General features: G+C 43.7%; 1 protein-coding gene across 3 annotated transcripts; it reads right to left on the minus strand.

Moving 5' to 3' along the window:
- Window positions 1-1,138: 1,138 nt before the first annotated feature.
- gng4 (G protein subunit gamma 4) lies at window positions 1,139-25,779 on the minus strand. Of its 3 annotated transcripts, XM_078399120.1 has the most exons (4): window positions 24,674-25,065; window positions 14,262-14,368; window positions 12,718-12,825; window positions 1,139-6,916 (listed from the first exon to the last, which is right to left on the minus strand). In XM_078399120.1, exons 3-4 carry the CDS (start codon window positions 12,802-12,804, stop codon window positions 6,788-6,790), a joined length of 216 nt encoding a protein of 71 aa, XP_078255246.1. In that variant the 5' UTR covers window positions 12,805-12,825; window positions 14,262-14,368; window positions 24,674-25,065; the 3' UTR covers window positions 1,139-6,787. The 3 variants fall into 3 exon arrangements, with proteins under 3 accessions (XP_078255246.1, XP_078255247.1, XP_078255245.1); XM_078399121.1 differs by lacking the exons at window positions 14,262-14,368; window positions 24,674-25,065 and adding an exon at window positions 25,629-25,779; XM_078399119.1 differs by lacking the exon at window positions 14,262-14,368 and having other exon boundaries at window positions 24,674-25,061.

Genomic DNA, 25,779 nt, shown 5'->3' on the forward strand with positions numbered 1-25,779 from the left:
CTCCTGCACCTATTGTCTATTGTCTAATCCCACTTTCTATACATTAGGGCCATTTTTACTGAGGCCAAAGACGTACAGGTATGTAGGTTAATTGGCTGGGTAGATGTAAAAAATTGTCCCTAGTGGGTGTAGGATAGTGTTAATGTACGGGGATCACTGGGCGGCACGGACTTGGAGGGCCGAAAAGGCCTGTTTCCGGCTGTATATATATGATATGATATGATATGATAATTAACCCAATTGTCTAGGGAGTGGATAGATCATGTTTCAGGACTCGTCTGAAGAAAGATCTCGACCCGAAATGTCACCTATCCATGTTCTCCAGAGATGCTGAGATCTCTGATTTGCTTCAACATTTTGTGTCATACTCTTGTCCTTGTTCTCCAATAGTACTCTCTGTCCCAAACCTGTCCTCCATTTTGCTTCATCCCCACCTATTTGGCGCTTCAACACAAGGTAAATGGCCTGGAATTTTAACTGTCTTTCTCTCCATAGATATTGCTTGACTTGTTGAGTATTTCCAGCATTCCCTGTGTTTTTAGTGCTGATTGTGTAGTTGGGTGTGAGGACATTGGCTGTTTTAGCAAGTTAGGATCAGGCTCCCCTGATTTTGAATGTAGAAATCCAAATGTATAGATCCTTTCTAAAATGACCCAAGTGAATCCCAGATTCAGAAAATGCTGTGCTCATGTCCTATTTCAGAAACCCAAAGGTGTAACTCACACCCGGAAGACTTTATTGCGTGTACTAGCTGCTGTGTTTCTGCTCTGTGATAAAATTAAAACCTGACCCATGTTTGTAATTCTTACATACATGACAAGTGCTATAAATATTAATTTCAAACAAGCTATTATGTTTGAAGATCAAATAACAAATATTGATCCTGACTTGTATAAAATACTGAGTTGGGTCAGCAGTGTGTAGCCTGATCCAAACCTGGTTCTTTCATCAAATTGTACATGCCACCCTATCTGAACCTGATGCAAGTGATCAGGTTACAGTGGGCTTGGGTCAGACAGCCATGTACAACTTAGTTTCAACAGTATTTCATCAGCTGTAAATTGCATTGAGGTGTTCTGAGATTGAGAAAGGAGCTTAATGAATGTTCCCTTCACGAAGAAAGAAATAAACAACGAAATGTGTGACAACTGAATATCTCTTTAATAATTTCATAATCTTTACTAATCACCAAACAGGAAATAAACAAAAGCACCAACCAATTTGCTCATCTGAGTCATGATGTAACAAACTAAGGTTTGCACCTGATTTTTCTAATCTATTTTCTCAGAGTACAATGTAAAACTAACATGTTGAGGCTAAATACAATGTTTATCTTACAACAGTGCGTTTCATCTGCACCCAATGTAAGTGCAGCATATTGGACAACCATTAAAAGTTAGAAGTCTGTGCATTTCTCCCAGGAAGAGTGATACCTGGATTGACAAAGTTTCACCTTATCCCGGAAATGTACTTTAATATATCAGTGCTCTTCACAAAGTTATCAAAATAAACAAAGGGAAGCAGACTTGGCACATTTCTTACAGATATGCATGCACCACCACAAATCATGGTAAATTTCTTTTACCCCAATGTCAGGTTTTTTTTCTTATCTCCTTGCAGCAAATTACTTTGGGGTATTTGTCACAAAATGATATACCTTAAACTTCCTGTGTAAACACCCACATTGTGACTTGGGATTACACTCTCCTTAACCACAGGGACTCAATTCTGTCCATCCCACATCAACTCCCTCTATACAAATGCTGGAGTAACTCAGGACAGGCAGCATCTCTGTATAGAATGGGTGACATTTCAGGTTGAGACCCTTACTCCAGCATTTTGTGTCATGCGACCTGTCCCGCTGAGTTACTCCAGCATTTTGTGTCTTATCTTCGGTGTAAACCAGCATCTGCATTTCCTTCCTACACAACTCCCTCATTTGCTGCTGCACTGTGTTTTATCTCCCTAATGTGATACAATAACAATCTTTGCCAGAACCTCCCAAAACTGTGGCCACCACTTTCTAATCTGACGAGGACAGTGGAAACTTGGAAAGATGACCTCCAAGTCTCTTCCAATTCACTGAATGCACATTATCCTTTCCTTCATTGCTACCGGGTGAAATTCCTGAATACCGTGGACCACAATTTTTCCTGAACATATTTACCACAAGGACTCCAGGGGTTCAAGGCAGCAGCTGATCAAAGTAACTCAGTGACACCTGGTGTTGGGGAAATGGTATTAGGAACAAGTTTACAAGATGCAAGGAGGCACACTTCAAAGACTTAGTGCCCCAAATGCTGTTTCAAATAATTTAAAACAATGGTGGACCTCCAAATTATTGAGGTGGTATCCCAATGTATTCAACTTGGAATGGCTGCTGCTAATTTGGCTGGAGAGTTGCAGGTGACCAATGGCCTTCCCTGAATGGTTTGGAGATTATTTGGATTCCATTACTAGAACTGAGAATATTGAAACCGACTCAATTCAACGATTCCCAGCAGAAGATAAAGTATCAACACGCAGTTTATCACTGCCTAGAAAGTCAATGTAGTGAGTTTCACACCAAGCAAACGGACACTAGTTATGGGGTAGTAACACAAAATAGGCAACAGATTGTCATCCAGGAATATTACTTACAGTATGGACAGCATACAAACAAAAGCTTTTCATCGTATCTTGGTACACGTAATAATAAACCAACACCAAATATTCACCTATCAGAGAAAGGGCTCGTGGTGTTTGATGTCTTCCTGCTGCCTAGCTTTTCGAATACCATAATCATCTCCAGGGTTACGTATAGCAAAATCAGCTTTACCTTCACTCGTGCAATCATTCTTTGATCCTATCAAGAATTCCAATAGCCATACTCCTACCTAAGTATGCTCTGCTGTGGAGGTTGTGTGTGATTAAGGTAAAATTTGGTTGAATGTTTCGTTGGCACTCACTACCAGCCTGTCACAAAGAGTAATTTGCTAGACAGCTACCATATCTTTGTGAGGGTGTCATAATAAGAAGGGTGAGAAAATTGGCCACAGAAAGCAAATGTGCTTCCCATGAGAAATGTTCCATATTAAAAAAAGATGAAAATGACACATCATTAGAAATATACCGAACATGAGATTTTTTCGTGTTAAAACAGATTTCAAAATTGGGGTTTGAATGTACCAGAGTATGAAGTCATCCAACACGTTAAAACAAGAGTTTAAAGTGTGTTTTAACAAATGCTAAAAAATAATTGTTTTAAAATGTTAAAAGACAGAAATTTGCAGATTTTTCAGATTGTCTCAGTCATTTCTCATACAGGTGGATTGTTAAAACGGCTGATTACGAGGAAATTGTTTTTTTCAAATGGAGTCTTCATTTCTGAAAGAGTAGCATACTCCGAGATAGATCTTATTGTTGGTACCATGTATATTCATCGTCAATGAGAAATTCAAAGGATTTATGCTGTGCCAGATACCTAATCTCTGGTGTCATCTGAGATACAAGAAAACACCAGAGAAATGTGTGTCATTCACCATGGAAAAAAGGTGTGATGAGCTGGTACAGGAATACACAATGGCTTAGGGAATGGAAAGCACAAATTATACCATTGAAGTAGGACAATATGATGGCTGTTCTGACTAGTAATTTTAAGACAAATCTGTAAAAAATATTCTGCATGCACTGCTCAGGACTTGTGCAGACTACTGGATGAGAAAGTCATGGAATCATTTATTAATTAACCAGATGCTTCAATGGGGGTAGAGGTGAATGAACACGGCCAAATTATCTTGTGAACAAGAATCCTTGATGTAGGGTGATGGGCAATGAACACAGGACATCGTCCCCATCCAGAGAGTAATTACGTCTGTTGTTTTCTTCATATTTAAAGAAAACATTATGGCAATATATTTTTTCCCTCAATCATTAACACTGACACATTTCAAGACCCTCATTACCACAGCTCACCAACTCTGGTTGGACTGTTCCTGAAAGATTCATCGCAGAACATTTGCTTTCAACTCCCTAGTCTATTCAAACAATCTAACCCCTCCCATCTCTAATACCTTCAGAGATAATGGGTTTTTTAATGAAAATAATGGAAGTATTCTCAATGGAGTGAGGTTTTTTTCTTGGATAAAGCTCACTGGCAATCATAGAGATTGCAGAACAATCCTAGAAAGCTGGCAACCATTTATTGACATTTTATCTTTCATTTTTGCACCAAGATGCTTGTTCCAAGTCTGCCTCTAGTTTCGAACATGAACAACAATGCAACATGACATGACCAAGAAAAAACAATGAATTGTCAGCATCTGCCTCTTCATTATTATCAGAGCAGATGATAACTTGGCAAACTACATTTCCCCTTTAAATATATTTTCAAAAAGACATTTCAATAGAGTTGAAACAGGGTAAAACAAAATAGATAAAATATCAAAGGGAGTGGAAGCCAAATGTTGATTGATTTTCTGTAATGTGAGGCTTATTGAGTGCTGAACTTGGAGACATGATTACCCAGAGTGCGTGATCAACACATCAAAAGTTAAACACTGGAATTAATTTTTAATCAATTTATATTTGACATTCAGATTTACAGTGCAGTTGTGCTGAACAAAATTGTACATTTTATTATCATATGTTTGATGTATTCCAATTCATTTTAGATGCAATCAACATCACAAGATCATTTTTGTTGAAAGCAGCCATGGGCTATTACACTTCTGCTTGCAGAATACCAGCCTGTCTATCCTCCCTTTGAAGCATCCAGTTGTTCCTTCGCTGACCAGCATTTTGACTCTAACCCATTCCAGCTGATAATCATCTTCCGTGTAAACCAATACCTCCTGAATTCTTGTTCTAAGCCAGCTCTCCAGAGCCCTGTAGATTCTAAGCTCTGGAATTCCCTCCTCTGTCCAAACATTTAAATTCATCCATGACTCATTTTAAACCTTTGTTTGACAAACCTTTGGTTACTTATCCATTCTTGCTCATCCGTGATCTAGTTGGGGATTAAGATAAAGCAAATATTTTCCTCGATGAATGTCGTTCTTTGCCTTCGTCTTCGCATTTATCCTAACATCAAGGTTCAGTACAGTAATATCTCTGTTCACCTTTGAAAGAATAAACAACCTTCTTGTATTGAGGTAAAGACCAGAATCTGCTTCAGCACTACATTTTTAACTAAATTTTGCAAAGCTGCACTCTCAAACATCCAAAGCACCATTGTGGTTAACTCTATAATGTCTCCTTAGTTCAGGAAATATTACAGATACCAGCAATGTCCACAACAATGTAAAAAATAGTCCAATGGATACTTTATTTGAAAATATGTTCAGTACATTTTTGATTATTTGCATCCCACTCAACAGTTGAGAAAACCTTCTCTTTGATTGAGTAATCATGAAGTGACAGCATCCCAACTACAAAGAATCCCATAATGAACTGGTCAACATTGACTCACATTTATATTAAATTATCCTTATTGTATTTCATATTAAATAACTAATGGAGATACATTTTATGATTGGTGACTAAGATACTTGAGTTTTGATTTCAGCATTCCTGATTTCAAGCTTCTCTAATTTCCATTTCACAAGGCTCACACTAGGACCCTTCACTCCATACTTTAAAAAGCGCCGGGCAAAAATCACCAAAAATCTGAAATAAAGGAGGGTAATTTAGGTGATCGCAATTTTGCTTCACTCTGATACAATGGTATATTCAAAACTCATCAGTAATCTGGACTGAATCGTGAGGCCACATCCCATTCGGCAAGAAACCTTGCCCAAGGTTGTTCCCTGGTTCAGATATCTGCTGACGTTCTTCAAGTATGCAGTCTCTTTGAGTACACAGAAAGGCCTGTTTTGGAAAAAAGAAGTGCACCTGGTGCATGGTATTTTAGATTATGGAAGATGTTTCCACTTTCAATGGTCACCAAAATTAAGGATCATTAATACAATAAAGTGACTAACAAATCCAGCAGGGAGTTTCCTCTTCTTCCGTTGTTTAATCTGAAATGTGAAATCTGTTACCACATGCAGTTATTGAGATGAAGAGCAGGGAAGGGAAAATGGAATGGGAGGCCTTGTCATCAGAATGTGATGGAGAGTGCAAGGACCTCACAAAGAGCATGACACCTGTATACCAGTTTCCATGTTGTAAATTCCTTGTTAAATGCAGCTGGGATTCTGGACAGAGATTCAAGCCCCAACCAATGGAATATACATTGGTTAATGTATTAAACGTGGAAATATTTTTAGATAAGGAAGCATTTCAAAGTTATGGCCAGATAAATTAGGATATTAGATTTGTTTTCGGAGAGCAAAATATAATTTCCTATAAAAACAAATTATTTTTGTTCCTGCATCATAGTTGGTTTCACGGTAAACATTTCTTAATATGTCCCTGTACATGGAACTTCAATACTGTTGAGATTGGGTAAATTCAGTCTACCTTCACTATGTACAATCATCAAAAATAGAATGGCTATACTTATCTTCTCCCCAAAGCCACTCTTACCTATTACCACCAAATGGATTGTGCTTTAAGATTTTATATTTAATATACAAAACACAAGGGTCCAGTTAGAAAAAGTCATCTAAATTCTTAAAAAAAAACTTTTCTGAACTGACACAACACTGTGTCATCAAAATAATGATTAACATAAAACACTTAGTAACTTTATTCCTCTAGAATAGGTGCAATAATCACAGCATGCACAAGTGACACTCCCAACATCTACAGTTCCTCTGTTTGGACACAGTATATCCCACCTCACTGCCCACTTCGTTGCACGTTGTCAGAGGATGATACAGAAAAACTTCTTCTCCCTGAAGGGGTTCTCCGAGGCAGGCAGTGGGGAGATGAGTGGATCATCCCTGAGGTGAGCATCGCAGTAAGCCATCAGGTCAGCTGACGCCTTCGACACCTGCAGCGGGTAAAAGAAAAATCAACCATTAGGTTCAAATTTACCTGCCTGATGTATTCCTGGGGAGAAAAAGAGTTCCCCGGTAGTATAGCCCACTTGTGATACCAAAACTAGGTTAAATTACAACGAACACAAATATAAACTTGGCTCATGTTCCATTCTAACTTTTAGAGTCATGAAGCCACATAGCATGGAAACAGGCCTTTTGGTCCAATTCATCCTCTGATCAAGTTGCCTAACCGAGCTGGTCCCACTTGCCTGTGCCTGGCCTATATCCCTCCAAACCTTTACTATTCATGTACCTGGCCAACTATCTTTCAAATGTCATAATTATACCCACCACTACCAGTTACTCTGGCAGCTCATTCTATAGTAGAAAAAGTTGCTTCTCAGATCCCTTTTACATCTTCACCCTCTTACTACAAACCCACGCCGTTTAATTTTAGACTCCCATACCCTGGGGAAAAGATTGTGAATAATCACCTTTTTTTATCCCCCTCATGATTTGACTACGTCTTCCTCGGCCTCCCACCATCCGGTGAAAAAGGTCCCAACCTCTCCAGGCTCTCCTTATACCACAAACTTCCAGATCTGGTAACATCTAGTAATATTTTCTGCACCCTTTCCAGTTTAATGACATCCTAAAGTGATTTAATTGGTGGAAGTCAAACCAGAGCAGGATGTTCACAATGAACAATAGGGCCCTGGGGAGTGTGGTAAAGCAGCGGGATCTACGAGTACAAGTACAAGTTCTCTCAACGTAGTGACACTCTCAAATGCTTCTAGACAAGTAGTTTCTTTCTTTCAGGTTTAAGAAAAAAAAATCCCTATAATCCTACAGCCTATGATAAATCTATGCTCCCTCAAGTATTGATTTCTAGTAATTGATCTCTTTGCTGTCAAAGTTAAGTCCTTCTTATTCACTTTTTTCAATCTGTTATTTTTTTGTATCCTCTATTAGTCGAAAATAATCTCAGCCTAACTATTTCACTGCCCCGGCAACATCTTCGTAGATCTTCTCTGTCGAATGTCTCATAGCCTACCCCAAGAAAACTAAAGCTGCACACTGCACTATAGCTGTAGTCTAACCAGTGGTTTTCACGCTTATAGCATGAAATCCCAGTTCTTATATTCAGTGCCTTGGCTAATAAATGATTCTGTATGCCCCCGTAATCATCATTTTCATTGTGCACTACCTTCTACTAGGGCAGTATAGTGACGCAGCAGTAGAGTTGCCGCCTAACAGCGCCAGAGGCCTGGGTTCAATCCTGACTACGGGTGCTGTCTATACGGGGTTTGTACATTCTCCCTGTGACCACCTGGGTTTTCTCTGGGTGCTCCGGTTTCCTCCCACATTCCAAATACGTGCAGGTTTTGTAGTTTAGTATTGGCTTCTGTAAATTGCCCCTTGTGTGTAAGATAGAACTAGTGTAAGGGTGATCGCTGGTAGATGCAGACTCGATGGGCCGAGAGGCCTGTTTCCAAACTGTATCTCTAAACTAAACTTCGGGATACATGCTCCCGGATCCCTTGTCCCCAACACTTCTCTGTATCCTACCATTTATTATGTATTGCCTTTCTTGTTTCCTCTTTCCAAATACAATCTCTAAAACATCTCAACAATGAAATCCTTTTATCACTTTATTCAGCTCTGATGCAGGGTTTCGACCTAAAACTTCTTTCCCCACAGATGCTGCTCGACCCAGATTCTAGCATCTGTAGTCTCATGTCTTTACCATGCATTGATCATCCAATATTCTCCTGCCATCTACAGCTTTCTTTCTTGTCAACCAACAATGGAACTTAAAATGCAAATGGTCTAGATTCTGCAATCCACTCTTTTCCTTGGAGGAGCATGCTTGCTGACTCATCACATTTATCCTGGAATGTTTCCCATTGCTCTATTTTTGTGTTTCTTGTTTCATTTTTAAAAGCAAATCTGTTTTGGAAAATTGGCCAGTCCCCTAAATGGTCATTTTCACTCATAGTCTACTTCTCCTTTTCTGCAAATCACTAACTTTGAGTTAAGTTTTGATCACAACCACAATGGTGGCGTAGCCGTAGAGTTGCTGCCTTACAGCGCAGGAGACCCAGGTTTGATCCTGACTATGCGTGCTGTCTGTATGGAGTTTGTATGTTCTCCCCGTTACCTGCGTGGGTTTTCTCCGGAAGCTCTGATTTCCTCCCAGACTTCAAAGACGTACAGGTTTGTAGGCGAATTGGTTTGGTAAAATTGTAAATTGTCCTTAGTGTGTGTAGGATGGTGTTATTGTGTGGAGAACACTGGTTGACATGGATTCGGTAGGTCGAAGGGCGTGTTTCTGCACTGGATCACAAACTAAAGTAAAACCACCAAAATATCCTCACTCCCATGATCTATAATTCCAGCTACATTCCTCAAAACTAAATGTAGAACTCTATCCTCTCATGGTGGTCCTGTCATGCACTGGCTTACAGGTTCCCCTTGAAAGCACAATGATAATTCTATACCTTATGTCCTGTGTTTATTGATTGAATTGATTTATTGGGGAGCAATAAACCCACAGTATAATGGTTTTTACTTCTCAGATATACATCCATATATATATATATATATATTATATATGCACCTCCCTCTTTGGCGTTTTTTTGTCAAAAATATACACCCAGTAATGTGACTGTTCACTTTTTGTCATTAAAATGCTTCATTTAAAGATCCTTCTAGTATCTAGAAGGGGCAAGGTCACAGTCATGGATGACTATTTTAGGCACTACCAGACTGGGAATAAATAGATGTTGGACTTTAACAAGGGGATATTGGGACCGGTGAACAGAAGTTTTAACAAGGAGGTAATAGAGCACATTGAAGGAAAGGTTCAGATAGGCAATTCCAAAATGTATGATTTTGGCACGAGACAAGCCTTTCAATATTGGAGCAAAGGAAATTGGGTGTGGGCATAAGGCTAGAATTGGAGAAAGATAAAGATCACGGATGGTTCATAGTTGGAGAAGGTTACAAAGCAGAGGTAGTTTGGCGGGTTGGAAGAGAGAATATAGAGAGAGGGAGGGTTATCAGGCCAGAAGGAGTTATAGAGACAGGGACAGCTCAGTAAGGAGTTACTGAGAGGAAAGGGTCCAGGGGCTGGAGGGGCTTACAGAGGTAATGTAGGGCTAGAGGGGCTTACAGAGAGGGGGCAGTGCAGAGCTGGAGGGGCTTACAGAGAGGGGGAGTGCAGAACTGGAGGGGGTTTCAGGGAAAGGGAGGAGCACAGAGCTGGAGGGGGTTTCAGGGAGAGGTGCAGAGCTGGAGGGTGTCAGAGCAGGAGGTGTTATAGAGAGGGAACAAGGTAGGAAATTATAGGGAGATGGAGGCTTGTAGGGGTGGAGGAGACTAGAGGGGATGGGGGGGTAAATTCCTTATTGAATACAGTATAACATTTTAAAATTTGAGTAGCCGGGTGATGCCTGTGTGTAAAACATCGCTGATTCTCAGTGTAAAATGCAGAAGGATAGTCTTCCAAGCGATGCATGAAATGGTGGAAAGGCTGTCCATTCACATTAGTCATGCCCCATAAAATCAAGAAATCAGAAGATGTATAGCTTAGTAATTATGCTTTCCTGATGCCGTGCCCACATGTCTGTACTGAGGAAGATCAGGATTGCAGATGAAATGCCTGTGTGAATTCCGAAGTATGCTATGTAATTATCCTGGAAGCCTCAGTGACAGCAGAGAAACCTCGCTGAAACCATCACGGTGCTTTGTTTCCCTGAGAGGATGCAGCTTTCTGTGCTGCATGTTTGAGGCGCCTATTTTGCAACTGTCCGGTTCCTGGTTCCATTGTCATCTGATAATAACAATCTGTCAGCCCCTAATGGGAGCAGATCAAATGCTCCCAGCACCTGGGGCAGTCACACAATTCAAATAAAAAGCAGCATCACGGGCAGTGCCGATTTCTGGTGGCGTGAAAGGGTCTAATTAATTTGTTTGCTGCCTTTTTCGGAGAATTTCAACATTACATAGCGAAGAGCTGGCTTTAAAATCTCATTATTTAGTCTTTTTTAAACAGCCGGGCAGGGTTAATGAGGCGTTCTGAAATGTTATTGAGATTATTTTCTCACCATGCTCAATTGCCTGGTGGGTGTACCATTATATTAAAATGTCTGCATGGAGCCATAGCCTGATGTAGGATATATGATCATGAGTAATATATCATTAAATGCTGTGTCATTACCATCCAAACAAGAGAGGGAATGAACCGTGTGAATCACTGGCCCTCCTGTTCTTTGTATCCAACAAGGCTGTCAGTTTTGCTTTCCGTCTCTGGCCACCTTTTGGTTTGACAATCCCTCAGGATCGCCTTGCAATGTCCAGAGGTTAAAGATTCATCTCCTGGACCCACTGCTTATAACTAACACCCAAGAGCAAAATTGTATTGTCATTAAAAAGTGTTTTTCCTCATTTCACTTTGAACATTCCTGATTGTGAATTATATAACCAGTTGAAAAGGTGAAATAAGGCTTCATAACTTAGTCGCGTGAGGATATAGAAACATAGAAAATAGGTGCAGAAGGCCATTCGGCCCTTCGCGCCAGCACTGCCATTTAACATGATCATGGCTGATCATCCGAAATCATTACCCCGTTCCTGCTTTTTCCCCAATATCCCTTGATTCAGTTAGCGCTAAGAAATAAATATAACTCTCTCTTGAAAACATCCAGTGAATTGGCCTCCACTGCCTTCTGTTGCAGAGAATTCCACAGATTTACAACTCTATATAAGAATACGTGCAACACCTGCCGGTATCAATGTTTCACTGAGCCCAGACAACCAAACTATCCTGTGGCTAATAATGAAGGTGGAGCCACTGCCTCACAGTTCCAGCAACCTGGATCCAATCCGGATCTCCAGTGCTGACTGTTTAGAGTTTGCACGTTCTACCTGTGGCACATGGGTTTCCTGTGGGTGTTTTCATTTCCTCTCCCTTCCAAAAGACTTGAGGGTAGGTAGGTTAACTGGCCACCGGAGATTGCCCCTGCTCTGTGGTAGACTCTGGGGGAGTTCATGAGAACACAAGGAAAATAAAATGGGATTAGTTTAAGATTAATAAATTGATGGTTGATGGTCAGCTTGGACTCTCTGGGCCGATTGTCCTGTTTCTCTGCTATCTCTCCTTGAATCTATGACTCAAATTCAGCAATAAATATTGCAATATGGAGGAGGAGCAAGGAGTGGAGTGTTAGAGGAGGTAGAGAGGGTCACGAGGAATGAGGAGGAAAATCTTTGAGGTTTTTTGGAATTTGGGAGATGAAACATTTCAATGGGTGGGTGGATGGATGGTGGTGGTATGTGAGGTAGAGAAGAAGTGGATGCATAAAAGATGCCAGTATTGGTTAGTAGGAAATAGGTTGGAGTTACAGTGGAGTTACAACAGTGAAAAATGTTAAGCAGGTAAAGACCAGATGGTGAATATGATTATTTCTAATGCATTACGCATCCCATCTCTCACCATCTCTGTCACTTTGTCTCCTAGGGAAGGCAGAAGAGTTGATCCAGCAAATCACAAGTAACATCTCTGGATCAACTCTGGTCCTTGCTGCCCATCTAGGTGATTGAAACTGATCGAAGAGACCATAACTTGGGTCCATGCATTCACAAACACAAGCATATTCTCAGGACATGACAGAGTTTGACCAGTTTAATGCTGATTCTCTCATATCTCCATTTCAAATAAAACAACAGGATGACTATCCCCAGTTCTACCCACAGAATGTCTCAAGAGTATTATATACTTCTACATTTGCTTTGGAAAATTGACACTTACCTTCATTCTGTCCATACAAGCTTCCATCTTCAGCTGCTCCACTGCTTTCCTGGCCTGAGATATACTGGCTGTGCTGTTGCTCGACATCTTCCCTGTCACCCTGCAAACCTTGAAAATCAAATGTCCCGAAGTTTGTGGGCGTAACATATTGAGCTGACAATAGCTAAACATCATTCTGCAAAAACGTACACAGGAAAACCATCACTGATACATCTTTTAAAATTTAGTAAAGCTTGGGATGCTCCACACATGCCTGGCGTTTACTGACGATTATTCATCGCCTTCTGATTGTGGTGGTGGCTTTTGCTTTGAACCACTATAGCTATTTGTTGCAACCATAGGGCTTGAAAAAACCTGTTTATTGGAAAGTTTGGATTCCATTGGATTTAATCAAGAAGATAGATTTTAAGCAGCATCTTTAAAGAAAGAAAAAGGTTGAACATTGAAGAGGTTTTTAGGGAAAGAATTCCAGAGCCAGGGGCTTTGGTATCAACAGCCACTACATGTTAAATTTGGGAATGATACAGAGCACCATTTCCCAAACTCAGCAGGTTAGAAGGGTTGTAGAGCTTGAAATGTGAAGCCAGGTGAAGGGCAGTAGTTGGAAGGAGATGGAGGGTGTGGGGGGGGGGGGGGTGAGAATGGGGAAAGGGATGAGGGATTGTGGGAGAGATGGGTGCACATCTAGGTGGGGCACAGGGAAGAGCAGAGGAAAAAGGGGAGGGGTGTGTTTGTTGGTTATTCATCAGGAGGTGGGCGGTGTTCTTCATGGTGATACAGAAATCTGAGTTGAAACCAGCCACATGCTAAACACAACAGATTTTCAGAGAGCACTTTTGCTATCCGCAGCGGCACAGGTAATGCCAAATGGGGCCCTCCGCAACAAACGCTAAATGTTCAACAGAACACTGAGCAAGCTAATAATGACAGTATAATCCCCCCTCTGATCAGAGGGTGGAGGGTGCAGTGCTGGCAACTGGTGGTGCTTCAGTAAGAACCTCAAGCATGAAGAATTGATGGCTATGCCTTTACCTTTTGCCCCATGCCCATAAACCCTACTCGTCCACTAGGGTTATCTGTTCTTTCAATTAGTTTCTGGCCTGGAAACAGGCCCTTCGGTCCATCGAGTTAACACCGACATCGATCACCCGTTCTTCTATGTTATCTCACTTACGCATCCATTCCACTAAGGGCAATTTTTTACAGATCCCACTTAACCTACAAACTCGCACGGCTTTGGGATGTGGGCAGAAACGGGAGCACCCTGAAGAACACACACGGTCACAAAGAGAACATACAAGCTACACACAAACAGCACCCAAGGTCGGGATGGAACCTGGGTCTCTGGCGCTGTGAGGCAGCAGCTCTACCAGTTGCACCACTGTGCCACCCAGTGAAGGTTGTTGGAGCCAATAGCAGGAGATTTATCACCACTGCCTGTCAGACTTTTCAATTGCCTATAAATCCATCTTTTACTTTGCACTATTCCCCAAGAGAAAAGCCAAAATATAAACGATATATATGTATGAAACATCGTCCTTTACCTGATGCTCTCTGGGAAGTAGAGTTTTACAGTGGTAATGTTCCACACTCTGAATCAACCTAAACCTCAACACTGAGATTTTTTTTAAAACTTGCAGATGCTGAAAATCTGAAACAGAAACAAAAACAAAAAATGCTGGAAACACTCAGCAGGTCAAACAGCACCTGTGGAGAGTGGCATTCCAAGACCTTTCAAAGCCGGTCTTACAAGGGGCCTGTCCTTGCAACGTTAACTGTTCTGCTTTCTGCAGATGCAGCCTGACATGAGGTTTGATTTACTTTGGCTCATTATCTAATTTTGCTGGAAACACATTGTTTTTTACACCTCCATCTGCAACCACAGAAGTTCCATCAAGCAATAAATATTTTCTGTCCGGGGCGGTATACATTAACAAAGCTTTTAAACAATCTTTCCACTTGCGTTCCAAAATGAAAGCAGAAAATGCTGCAAATACTCAGGTTGCATTGGGAGCAAGAGAAACCAAGCTATTGCTTCACGTCTGAGATTAGGAAGGAGATAGAAGCTTGTTAATGTACAGGAAGGGTGGGAGAGGGGGTGTCTTTGATAAACTAGGGTGACCCTGGGGATAAGCTGCAAACAGGTCATCTGGTCGATGAGTGAATGGAAGCAGTTGAAGGGTAAGAACATAGACAGAATGTGGAAGTTGTAAAAGCCAGAGCAGGAAGACCAGATGGCAAGCTTGGCCTGTTTTGTTTCTCACTGGGGGTGGAGGGCATGCCCCGCCTGACCTGCCAGACTTCTTCACCTGCTCTGCACTTTACAACCTCCCCACCCAGCATGCCCAGTCTCGTACCGTTCCGTCCCGATGCAGAGTCTCAACCTAAAATGTTGACAATTCTTTTCTCCACTGAGGCTGTTTGACCTGCTGAGGTCCTCCAGGAGTTTATTTTATGCTCCAGATTCCATTATTTGCAGTTTCTTGCGTTTCTCAATTATTTTGTCTATGTTCTCGCTCTCCAACTGCTCCCATTCATCTGCTGGCCAGGTACCATCGTTTAAGCTCACCCCCATGGTCCACCCGGTTTTATCCCATCAGAGGCATCCACTGCCTCAGAAGGCAGTGGAGGCCAATTCTCTGAATGCATTCAAAAGAGAGCTGGATAGAGCTCTTAAGGATAGCGGAGTCAGGGGGTATGGGGAGAAGGCAGGAACGGGGTACTGATTGAAAAAGATCAGCCATGATCACATTGAATGGCAGTGCTGGCTCGAAGGGCCGAATGGCCTCCTCCTGCACCTATTGTCTATTGTCATCTGCCCCCCCTCCTCCCTCCTCCCTGCAGCCTCATAAGTATCTTTTATCTTCTTCAAAACAATGTTGCAGCCTCAGTACTGGGTTAGATCCTGTTCTCCGGTGCAGTCAGTGTGGAATTTGCATGTTCCCCCTGTGACTGCATAGGTTTTCTCCCACATCCCAAAGACATGCAAAGGGCCTGTTTCTACGTATCTCTAAACTAAACTGTTGGTTGAGGGGGACTAAATGAGGTCAAGGCTAAGTTGGAGCATGAATACAGCTGTGGATATAGAATCAAGGGGATATAAGCAAGCTTAGTGAGTGCACAACCATTTGGAAGGTGAAATATGACATGAAGAATGATACGGTTATCCAAAAACAGAAATGCCGTATTATTATTTTTTACATGGTGAGAGAGTGACAAGTCTTGATGATTACAAGTCACCTGGAAATGGAATAAGCCAATAGGAAGGCAAATTATCCTGGAGGATTTGAATACAGGAATAAAACTGGTTTACACCAATGATACAGGAGCGGCCACACCTGTAGTTCTGGGCACATGTTTTTGTCTGATTAAAAGATATACTTGCTATAAAAGGGTGTATCAGCTTGATTCTTGGGACATGGGACTGTCATAAGAGATGAGAATGAGAGGACATGGAATGTTTTCACCAGAGGGAATATTTAGGAAAGTGACCATTATTCTCCAAAGAGCCAACATCAATGAAATATATAACATTTCAGTGTGCTTGACAGGGCAACTGTGAGGAGGATGTTTTCCCTGGTGAAATATATCTAGAACCAAGGCCATTCAGAGCTGCAAGGAAAAGAAGCACCACTTAAAGGAGCTCAAATCTTTGAAATTACCCTGGAGGTGCAGTCCTTGATTATATTCAAAATAGACATGGATAGATTTCTGGTTATTACGGTAATCAGGGATAGGGCAGGAAAAAAAAGTCTTTTGAAGTAGATTGGCCAAGATCTGGTTGAAGGAGACCTCGGGACAGAATGGCCTTTTCCTGTTCCTACTTCGTATAGTTTCCAACTCAAAACACACCATTAATGGCAGTGAGAGATGAAGAAGGGTGGAGGAGCCTTGTGTGGACTATATAAAGACAAATACTGGGTCCAGCGCCGTATTTCTGTGCTATCTAAATCTCAATCCAGCATCCTGGTTCATGAAGCATTAGACTGTTAACCGGGGTGTTCTCACACGATAAATGACACATTCATAAGGGAGTGGTCGGCGGAATGGTCTGAAACCTCGTCCACAACAGTACACCTGCCACAGATGTGCATCGAGGAGACAGGCAGGCAGATGAGACAGGATGTGCCGTGTGCGAATGTCCCACCAGAGACACTCAACCCCCACAGCACCCTGCGGGAGGCAGAGGCTGAGGATGTGATAATTACTGTCAGCTCAAACATGCAGCAGAGATGTTCAAAGGAAACATCTGCATTCAGTCCTGTTTCTGCCGTGAGAGGCAATTAGCACCGCAGGGAGGAGAAGCGAGCGAGGGGAGAATCACTTGCTGGCATGTACCACTGCTGGAATCCGTGACTTGCTTCGATTTTTAAAAAGAAATAACCCTTCATCAATGCATCAAGAGCCGGCACCATAAAGGCTTCCGTTGACATGGTGGGAAATTAGCTACAATTAGATTTTGAGCAGTTTCTCACAGCTCCCAGCAATGGGGACCCGCTCACCCTCCCTCGACACAAACAGGAGAATTAATCCAAAATATAAAGACAAGTTATTCAGCTTTCATTTGTAAACCAGCATCTTCAGTTCCTTGTGCCTCCTTACTCAGCTTAGCAGTTAGTTCTCAGACATGCCAAGAAATTCTAAGTTATATTAAATGGAAAATACCAAATAGTTAGCACAGAAACAAATTATTCAGTCCTCCTGCTCTCTCACAAGCCTCCTCTTACCCTACATTTCACCCCATCAATATACCACCTTCTGTCTCGTTCATGCACATTCACCCCCTTTAGGACATCCATGTCTCATGTCTCAGCACATCCTTGGTACAAGTCCTTCAAAATAACCACTCTCTCCAGAGACACAAAGAAATTTCGAGCAGCAAGCAAACTACGGTAGGATCTCAGTGGGTCACGCAGTCCTCACCCTCCCTCAATGATCTGTGGTCATCCTTCACCGCTCCTTGGCTCTCCAATCACCCACCAGCCCCCGGCTTACCACTACCCCTCTCTTGTCGATACCGTTCATCTTCCCTTTCCACTCGCAGTCCTGATACAGGGTTGGCAATTCCTTCCCCCCTCCCTCACAAATTAATCCTCTGAGTTCTTCCAGCAGATTGACTGTTCCTCCACTCTTCACAGTGATGTACTCCTAAATGATTCTTCAAAGGGGGAGAGACAGCAACCAGGAGCAGAAATTAGGAACCTCCTTGGATCCGGAGCTTACACATCAGTTATTGACTGCTCAGCCCGGTTGATGACCTTTTCTGCTTATTTTATAAAGACTTGATTCAAACACTGGGGCGTTATATATTCATAAAGACAAAACGTCGCTAAACAATGAACAGGCTGGCACGCAGAAATGCTGAGACGAGCAGATCCATGTATTCTATCAGTGGGGAAAAACTGAATCAATGGCTCGGGTTGAAGAACCAGACTGGAGGCTTGATCATATAACCTCGGCTGGCATTTCACTGCAGTGCTGAGGGAATTCTACACTACCATGGATGCCAGCTCTAGGGTGAGACGTTGAACTGGGGCCCTCTCTACCCGGTTAGGGGGACGATCCCATGACCGCAATAGAACAAATTAGTGGGGGGAGTTCTCCCAACTGCCCTGAACATTAAGTACTTCTCAAACAACAACACTTGATTATTTGATCTATATAGACAATAGACAATAGGTGGAGTAGGCCATTCAGCCCTTCGAGCCAGCACCGCCATTCAATGCGATCATGGCTGATCACTCTCAATCAGTACCCCGTTCCTGCCTTCTCCCCATACCCCCTCACTCCACTATCCTTAAGAGCTCTATCCAGCTCTCTCTTGAAAGCATCCAACGAACTGGCCTCCACTGCCTTCTGAGGCAGAGAATTCCACACTTCACCACTCTCTGACTGAAAAAGTTCTTCCTCATCTCCGTTCTAAATGGCCTACCCCTTATTCTTAAACTGTGGCCCCTTGTTCTGGACTCCCCCAACATCGGGAACATGTTTCCTGCCTCTAATGTGTCCAATCCCCTAATTATCTTATATGTTTCAATAAGATCCCCCCTCATCCTTCTAAATTCCAGTGTATACAAGCCTAATTGCTCCAGCCTTTCAACATAAGACAGTCCCGCCATTCCGGGAATTAACCTAGTGAACGCTGCACGCCCTCAATAGCAAGAATATCCTTCCTCAAATTTGGAGACCAAAACTGCACACAGTACTCCAGGTGCGGTCTCACCAGGGCCCGGTACAACTGTAGATAGGACCTCTTTGCTCCTATACTCAACTCCTCTTGTTATGAAGGCCAACATTCCATTGGCTTTCTTCACTGCCTGCTGTACCTGCATGCTTCCTTTCAGTGACTGATGCACTAGGACATCCAGATCTCGTTGAACATCCCCTCTTCCTAACTTGACACCATTCAGATAATAATCTGCCTTTCTATTCTTACTTCCAAAGTGAATAACCTCACACTTATCTACATTAAACTGCATCTGCCATGTATCCACCCACTCACACAACCTGTCCAAGTCACCCTGCAGCCTTATTGCATCTTCCACACAATTCACACTACCCCCCCAGCTTAGTATCATCTGCAAATTTGCTAATGGTACTTTTAATCCCTTCATCTAAGTCATTAATGTATATCGTAAATAGCTGGGGTCCCAGCACCAAACCTTGCGGTACCCCACTGGTCACTGCCTGCCATTCCGAAAGGGACCCATTTATCCCCACTCTTTGCTTTCTGTCTGTCAACCAATTTTCTATCCATGTCAGTACCCTACCCCCAATACCATGTGCTCTAATTTTGCCCACTAATCTTCTATGTGGGACCTTGTCGAAGGCTTTCTGAAAGTCGAGGTACACCACATCCACTGACTCTCCCCTGTCAATTTTCCTAGCTACATCCTCAAAAAATTCCAGTAGATTTGTCAAGCATGATTTCCCCTTCGTAAATCCATGCTGACTCGGAATGATCCTGTTACTGCTATCCAAATGCTCAGCAATTTCGTCTTTTATAATTGACTCCAGCATCTTCCCCACCACTGATGTCAGACTAACTGGTCTATAATTACCCGTTTTCTCTCTCCCTCCTTTCTTAAAAAGTGGGATAACATTTGCTATCCTCCAATCCACAGGAACTGATCCTGAATCTATAGAACATTGAAAAATTATCTCCAATGCTTCCACTATTTCTAGAGCCACCTCCTTAAGTACCCTGGGATGCAGACCATCAGGCCCTGGGGCTTTATCAGCCTTCAGTCCCATCAGTCTACCCAAAACCATTTCCTGCCTAATGTGGATTTCCTTAAGTTCCTCCATCACCCTAGGTTCTCCGGCCCCTAGAACAGTTGGGAGATTGTGTGCATCTTCCTCAGTAAAGACAGATCCAAAGTAACGGTTTAATTCGTCTGCCATTTCTTTGTTCCCCATAATAAATTCCCCTGCTTCTGTCTTCAAGGGACCCACATTTGCCTTGACTATTTTTTTCCTCTTCACGTACCACATTAAATCATCATAGCTACACAAATTGGCAGCTCTGTTTTCTGCATTGCAAAGCCGACCAATCATTAGTAGTATTTAATTGGATACAAACACTTTAGGTCTTCAGAAGGAGCGTAAACCACAGAGCAGAAATATGCCACAAAGTCTCTCCAGTCTGCTGCACTATCCAGAAAGGTGTAATGTTGGCCTAAACTCCACATTCTTGCTTGTCCCCAGCCATCCTTAATTCCAGCCTCGAATACATTCAATGGCTCCATCTCCACAGCTTTCTGGGGCAGAGAATTCTAAACATTCGATTCTTCTTCAAGAAGAAACTCTTCCTCATCTCTACCATAAAGGGGCAGACTCCTCATCCTGAAACTATGCCCCCTTGTTCTATATTCATCAACTATGAAGGAAAATAGCATCCACCTTCCAAGTCCCTTTACAATCCAACATGCTTCATAAGGTGATCTCTTTCTTCTAAACTCCCGAGTACGTCCAACCTACTCAACCTTTCCTCAGAAGACAATCCCATCATCCGAAGAATTAATGTATTGAACCTTTTCTGAACTACCTCCAATTCAAGCGCATTCTTCTTTCAGTGCATCGAACGAAGAACAATCCCACTAATCTAATTAGCTTAACTAATCGCCACTGCCCAGAGACCAAAATCAAAATAATGAGATCAAAATCCTACGGTCTCACCAATATACAGCACAGTTATTACAAGACACACCTACTTCATTCCCTTTGCAATAAAGACCAACTGCAGATGCTGGTTTAAATCGAAGGTAGACACAAAATGCTGGAGTAACTGAGCGGGTCAGGCAAACATCTCTGGAGAGAAGGAATGGGTGATGTTTCGGGTCGAGACCCTTCTTCAGACTGATGTCAGGGGAGGGGGTGGGACAAAGATAGGATGTAGTAGGAGACAGGAAGACTAGTGGGAGAACTGGGAAGGGGAGGGGATAGAGAGGGAAAACAGGGATTATCTGAAGTTAAAGAAGTCAATGTTCATACCGCTGGGGTGTAAACTACCCGAGCGAAATATGAGGTGCTGTTCCTCCAATTTGCGCTGGCCCTCACTCTGACAATGGAGGAGGCCCAGGACAGAAAGGCCAGATTGGGAATGGGAGGAGGAGTTGAAGAGCTGAGCCACCGGGAGATCAGGTTGGTTAAGGTGGACTGTGCGGAGGTATTCAGCGAAACGATCACCAAACCTGCGCTTGGTCTTGCCGATGTAGGGAAGTTGACATCTGGAACAGCGGATGCAGTAGATGAGGTTGGAGGAGGTGCAGGTGAACCTTTGTCTCACCTGGAAAGACTGTTTGAGTCCTTGGATGGAGTCGAGGGGGGGAGGTAAAGGGACAGGTGTTGCATCTCCAGCGACTGCAGGGGAAAGTACCTGGGGAGGGGGTGGTTTGGGTGGGAAGGGATGAGTGGACCAGGGAGTTTCGGAGGGAACGGTCTCTGCGGAAAGCAAAATGGGGAGGAGATGGGAAGATGTGGCCAGTAGTGGGATCCCATTGGAGGTGGCGGAATTGTTGGATGATAATTTGTTGTATACGCTGGCTGATGGGGTGGAAGGCGAGGACAAGGGGGACTCTATCCTTCTTACGAATAGGAGGAGGGGGAGCAAGAGCGGAGCTGTGGGATATTGAGGAGACCCTAGTGCGAGCCTCATCTATAATGGAAGAGGAGAACCCCCGTTTCCTAAAGAATGAGGACATGTCCGATGCACTTGTATGGAACACCTCATCCTGGGCGCAGATGTGGCATAGACGGAGGAATTGGGAGTAGGGGGTAGAGTTTTTACAGGAAACAGGAAGAAGTGTACTCAAGATAGCTGTGGGAGTCAATAGGTTTGTAGTAGATGTCGGTCACTAGTCTGTCTCCTGTGATGCAGATCGTGAGATCCAGAAACGGTAGGGAGATGTCAGAGATGGTCCAAGTATATTTAGGAGCAGGATGGAAATTAGTGGTGAATGCTGACCTTATGTGTTACAAGAATTAAGCCAGATCTCACTGTACCACAAACCTCTGTAGTTCCTCCATTTAAATAATGTCATGCCTTTCTATTCTTCTTACTAAAGTGGATAATGTTACACTCCATCTGCCAAATTTCCATGTTCATAAGTGATAGGAGCAGAATTAGGCTATTCAGCCCGTCAAGTCTACTCTGCCATTCAATCATGGCTGATCTATCTTCCCTTTTTAACCCCATTCTCCTGCCTTCTCCCCATAACCCCCGACACCCACTTACTTAATCTAGCTGCATCCCTCTTCTGACTCTTAATGACTTTGTCACAATATACTTTCTCACCCATCTCCATTCATCGACAAATACGGCTTCAATACTTTCAGTCCCTTCAACCAGGTCATTACTGTCGAATGAAAATGGTCAAGTCCCCACACTGATCCTTGTCACATCCCAATGTTTGCAACCTGGCAACCTGAAAATGTTTATCCCAGCTCGCCACTTATTAAAGTCTATCAATCCTGTGACCATTTATAATAAACCCCAGTGGTTAATGGGTGCAGGATGCCTTTGCGTTTTTCCTTACTCATTACCTTCTAGAAATACAAAATATGTCCACTGTTTCCCCTTTATTCATTCTGTTCAAAAATCTCTCTAAAAACACACATCCAACATAATTTATCTTTCAACGGGTTGGAGGATATCTGTGTCACAGCCTCTCTACCATCAATATCATGTACTTTTGCACACAAACTCGGCTCATCCTGGCCCACCTCAGTCCATCTCTTACGATTCATCGTTCATGCCAATGGTACTTCTGGACAAGATTATTCCGATCTGTCCTGTACTGGCCTGTCCACATCTGCCACTATCTGCAAGCCTGCACCCATCCAAACCAGCTGCCCTAATCTTAATTCACACCCAATTCTGTCCACCTATCACGTCTGTGTTTTTGCAGGCCCCCAGTTTCCATCACTTTATCTTTGGTCACTATACTTTAGTGCTGAGACAGTGGTATATCCTCATGACACCTTTCTACCCTTCTCTCCTCCATCTATAATACTTACAACCTAACTCTGGCTAAGTTATTGATTTCTCATCAAATGGTTCATGTTCAAATTTCCTTTCATTATTTTCCTGCAAAATGAGCTTTACCAGCCACACCCACGTCACGGGAAAAATGAATTACAAAAGATTCTTATCAATGAAATGATTGAGATGACAGAAACTGGGGCTTCACAACAATTCACACATGTGTAAAAAAAGTTAAATAGTAAATCTCCATCCCCACTGGTGGAAGGTGCTTCACAGCCGGGGTGGAATCCATTTAAGACTACCTCCAGAAGACGGAGGGGAGGGGAGAGTTTGATTTCACAGATCAAATAAGAAGTTTGGATTTATCGTAGCTTTTCAAGGAATCGCATCGACTTGCAGGACCGCACCCGCACCCGCACATTGATATTTCTTTCAGTTTTCTCCAGACCAGCCAAAGCTCTGGGGCGGGGGCGCGCCCATCGCCGCGGGAATTCTCGCCTCATCTTCGGCCTCGCCCTCCCTCCCACCTTGGTCCACATAAGATTTTATTATTTGTTTGCAGTCGGTGGTGAAATTCAGTAAAGCACGGTTGGGAATGGGTGGAAGTAGCAGGGGCTGTAGCAACGTGGGCTTTGTGTGTGTGTGTGTGTGTGGGCGGGCGGGAGATGAAATAGAAAGAGACGACGGCAAGCAAAACCCAACAGCCCCCCAGCCCTTGGAAAGGTGAATTAAAAGAAGGGTAAAATCATTGTTGGTAATAAAACATTTTGGGGTGGGGTCACTGGTGGAAAATGCAACAAACTTACAAGCGAGGAGCGATGCGGCTGGACTCTGCCCCATGCATTTCCTCTCCTCACCAGACGAGAGTACTGGGTCTGTCTACCCTCCTCACAGTCAGACCCCTCACCCACACAGTTCCCAGCTGGAGGGGAATGATGGCCAAGAGAGGGTCAAAGGGTTGGCCAGATTTAACATCAAACTAAACTGTGCACCCATTCTCCCCCTGTCCTTTCTCCATCCCGCCCCTCCTCTCTCTGTCCATTTCCTTTCTCTTTCCCGCTCACCTTTCTTCCCTCTATTTCCTCTCTCTTCCCTCTATTTCCTCTCTCTCTTCCCTCTATTTCCTCTCTCTCTTCCCTCTGTTTCCCCTCTCCCTTCTCTCTCTTTCCCCCATTCCCTTTCTCCTCCTCCTCCTCCTCTCCCAAAGGCTCCTGCGTTCCCAGGCAGAGAGGGCAACAATGGTCAATAAAAGAGTCTCAGGGGTTGACTGCAGCTGGAAGCTGTCGAAGCGACCATAAACTGTGCAGTAAAGGAGGGAGGCAGAGAGGGAGGGGAATTACCCTGCCGTCAGCCCTACAGTGTGTGATCCATTTCCCCGCTCCCCCACACCCAGGGCGAGGTGAGGGTGAGGGTGAGGGAGGGGAGTCCTTGTCCACCCACAGCGGACGGACAGAGGCAGACGATCCTTACCCCGCTCCTCGGTCGGTTCTGCTTCCCTCTCGCCGCCGGCTCCCAAATCTGCGCCGCTCTCTCGCACGGTGGGAGCGGTTCAGACCCCGCCCGGCATGGTCGCGGAACACAGGCTACATCAACATGCTGGCTGGATGGTGGCCGTCACTCCGGCAACGCCAAGGCTGCGATCCCTCCCCTCTCCTCTCTCCTCTCTTGCCGGGGGTATTCCCAGAGCTTTCCCGGTCAGCCTGCGCCCAACGCCCAGATCCTCGCTAGTGGAAGAGGGGAGGAGGAGGGAGGGAGGGAAGGAGGGGGGAGCTCCTCTTCAGAGAATGTGCCAACCGTGCCAGGGAAGGGGAGCGGAGACGGGCAGCACCAAGCGCCGACTCCAGGTCTTGCAGCCGATTCCCGTCCCCTTCGCACTATTTTACGTGACGGGCGGGCGAGGTTTATTTTGCAGAAGCGGAGCCCCTTGTGCACAGACAGGGTGGAGGGTCTTGCAATCTCTGCCAGGCTTTGCATTGCACATTGTTCCCTGTCCAGCCACAGCACAGCTTTCACCCACTTCCCTCTTTGGTCGATTTACTCAGTCGCTCAGTTATTTTCTTCTACTACCTCAAAGTACTAGATCTTTTTGAAACTCGATCCTTTTATTTTGGGGGGAGGGGGTTGGATTCTCGCTTGAGATCCGCCCGCAAAACCAACTCGCGCCTAATTAAGCTACAGCAAAAACCCGTTCGCCAAACTGAACCTCGCCTTTCACAATCCTTTGAGCTTTGTACTGGAAACCACAATAAATAAACCGTCCCATGATTTATACCACCACCCAGGAGCGGCCCATGAATCTTTCAGGGGTTGCTGGCACCAACATTTTCTGCAAGACATCCGCCCCATTCCAGCTCCCAGACACACAGCGTGTTCTCAGCCACATTCACTTGCCACACCACCATTTTGATACTAGAGTAATTCATACCAAGAATGTGCTTAAAAAATTAAAATCCAGCGCAGAGTTACATCCACGGCTGAGAACTCCCAGGTTACATCAGACTTGCACATAGCATAACACGCAGTTGTTTAGTGCGGGTTTGCAAAGGCATTCCACGAGCTGGAATTGCCCCAGTCAC

This window comes from Rhinoraja longicauda, chromosome 5, assembly GCF_053455715.1.
Source record: "Rhinoraja longicauda isolate Sanriku21f chromosome 5, sRhiLon1.1, whole genome shotgun sequence".
Classification (NCBI taxonomy): domain Eukaryota; kingdom Metazoa; phylum Chordata; class Chondrichthyes; order Rajiformes; family Arhynchobatidae; genus Rhinoraja; species Rhinoraja longicauda.

Coding starts and splice junctions, on each gene's coding strand:
- gng4 (XM_078399121.1), bottom strand. CDS start 12,804: ATGTCGAGCAACAGCACAGCCAGTATATCTCAGGCCAGGAAAGCAGTG. Junction 6,917..12,717: donor CTTGTATGGACAGAATGAAG/GTAAGTGTCAAT, acceptor TACCCGCTGCAG/GTGTCGAAGGCGTCAGCTGA.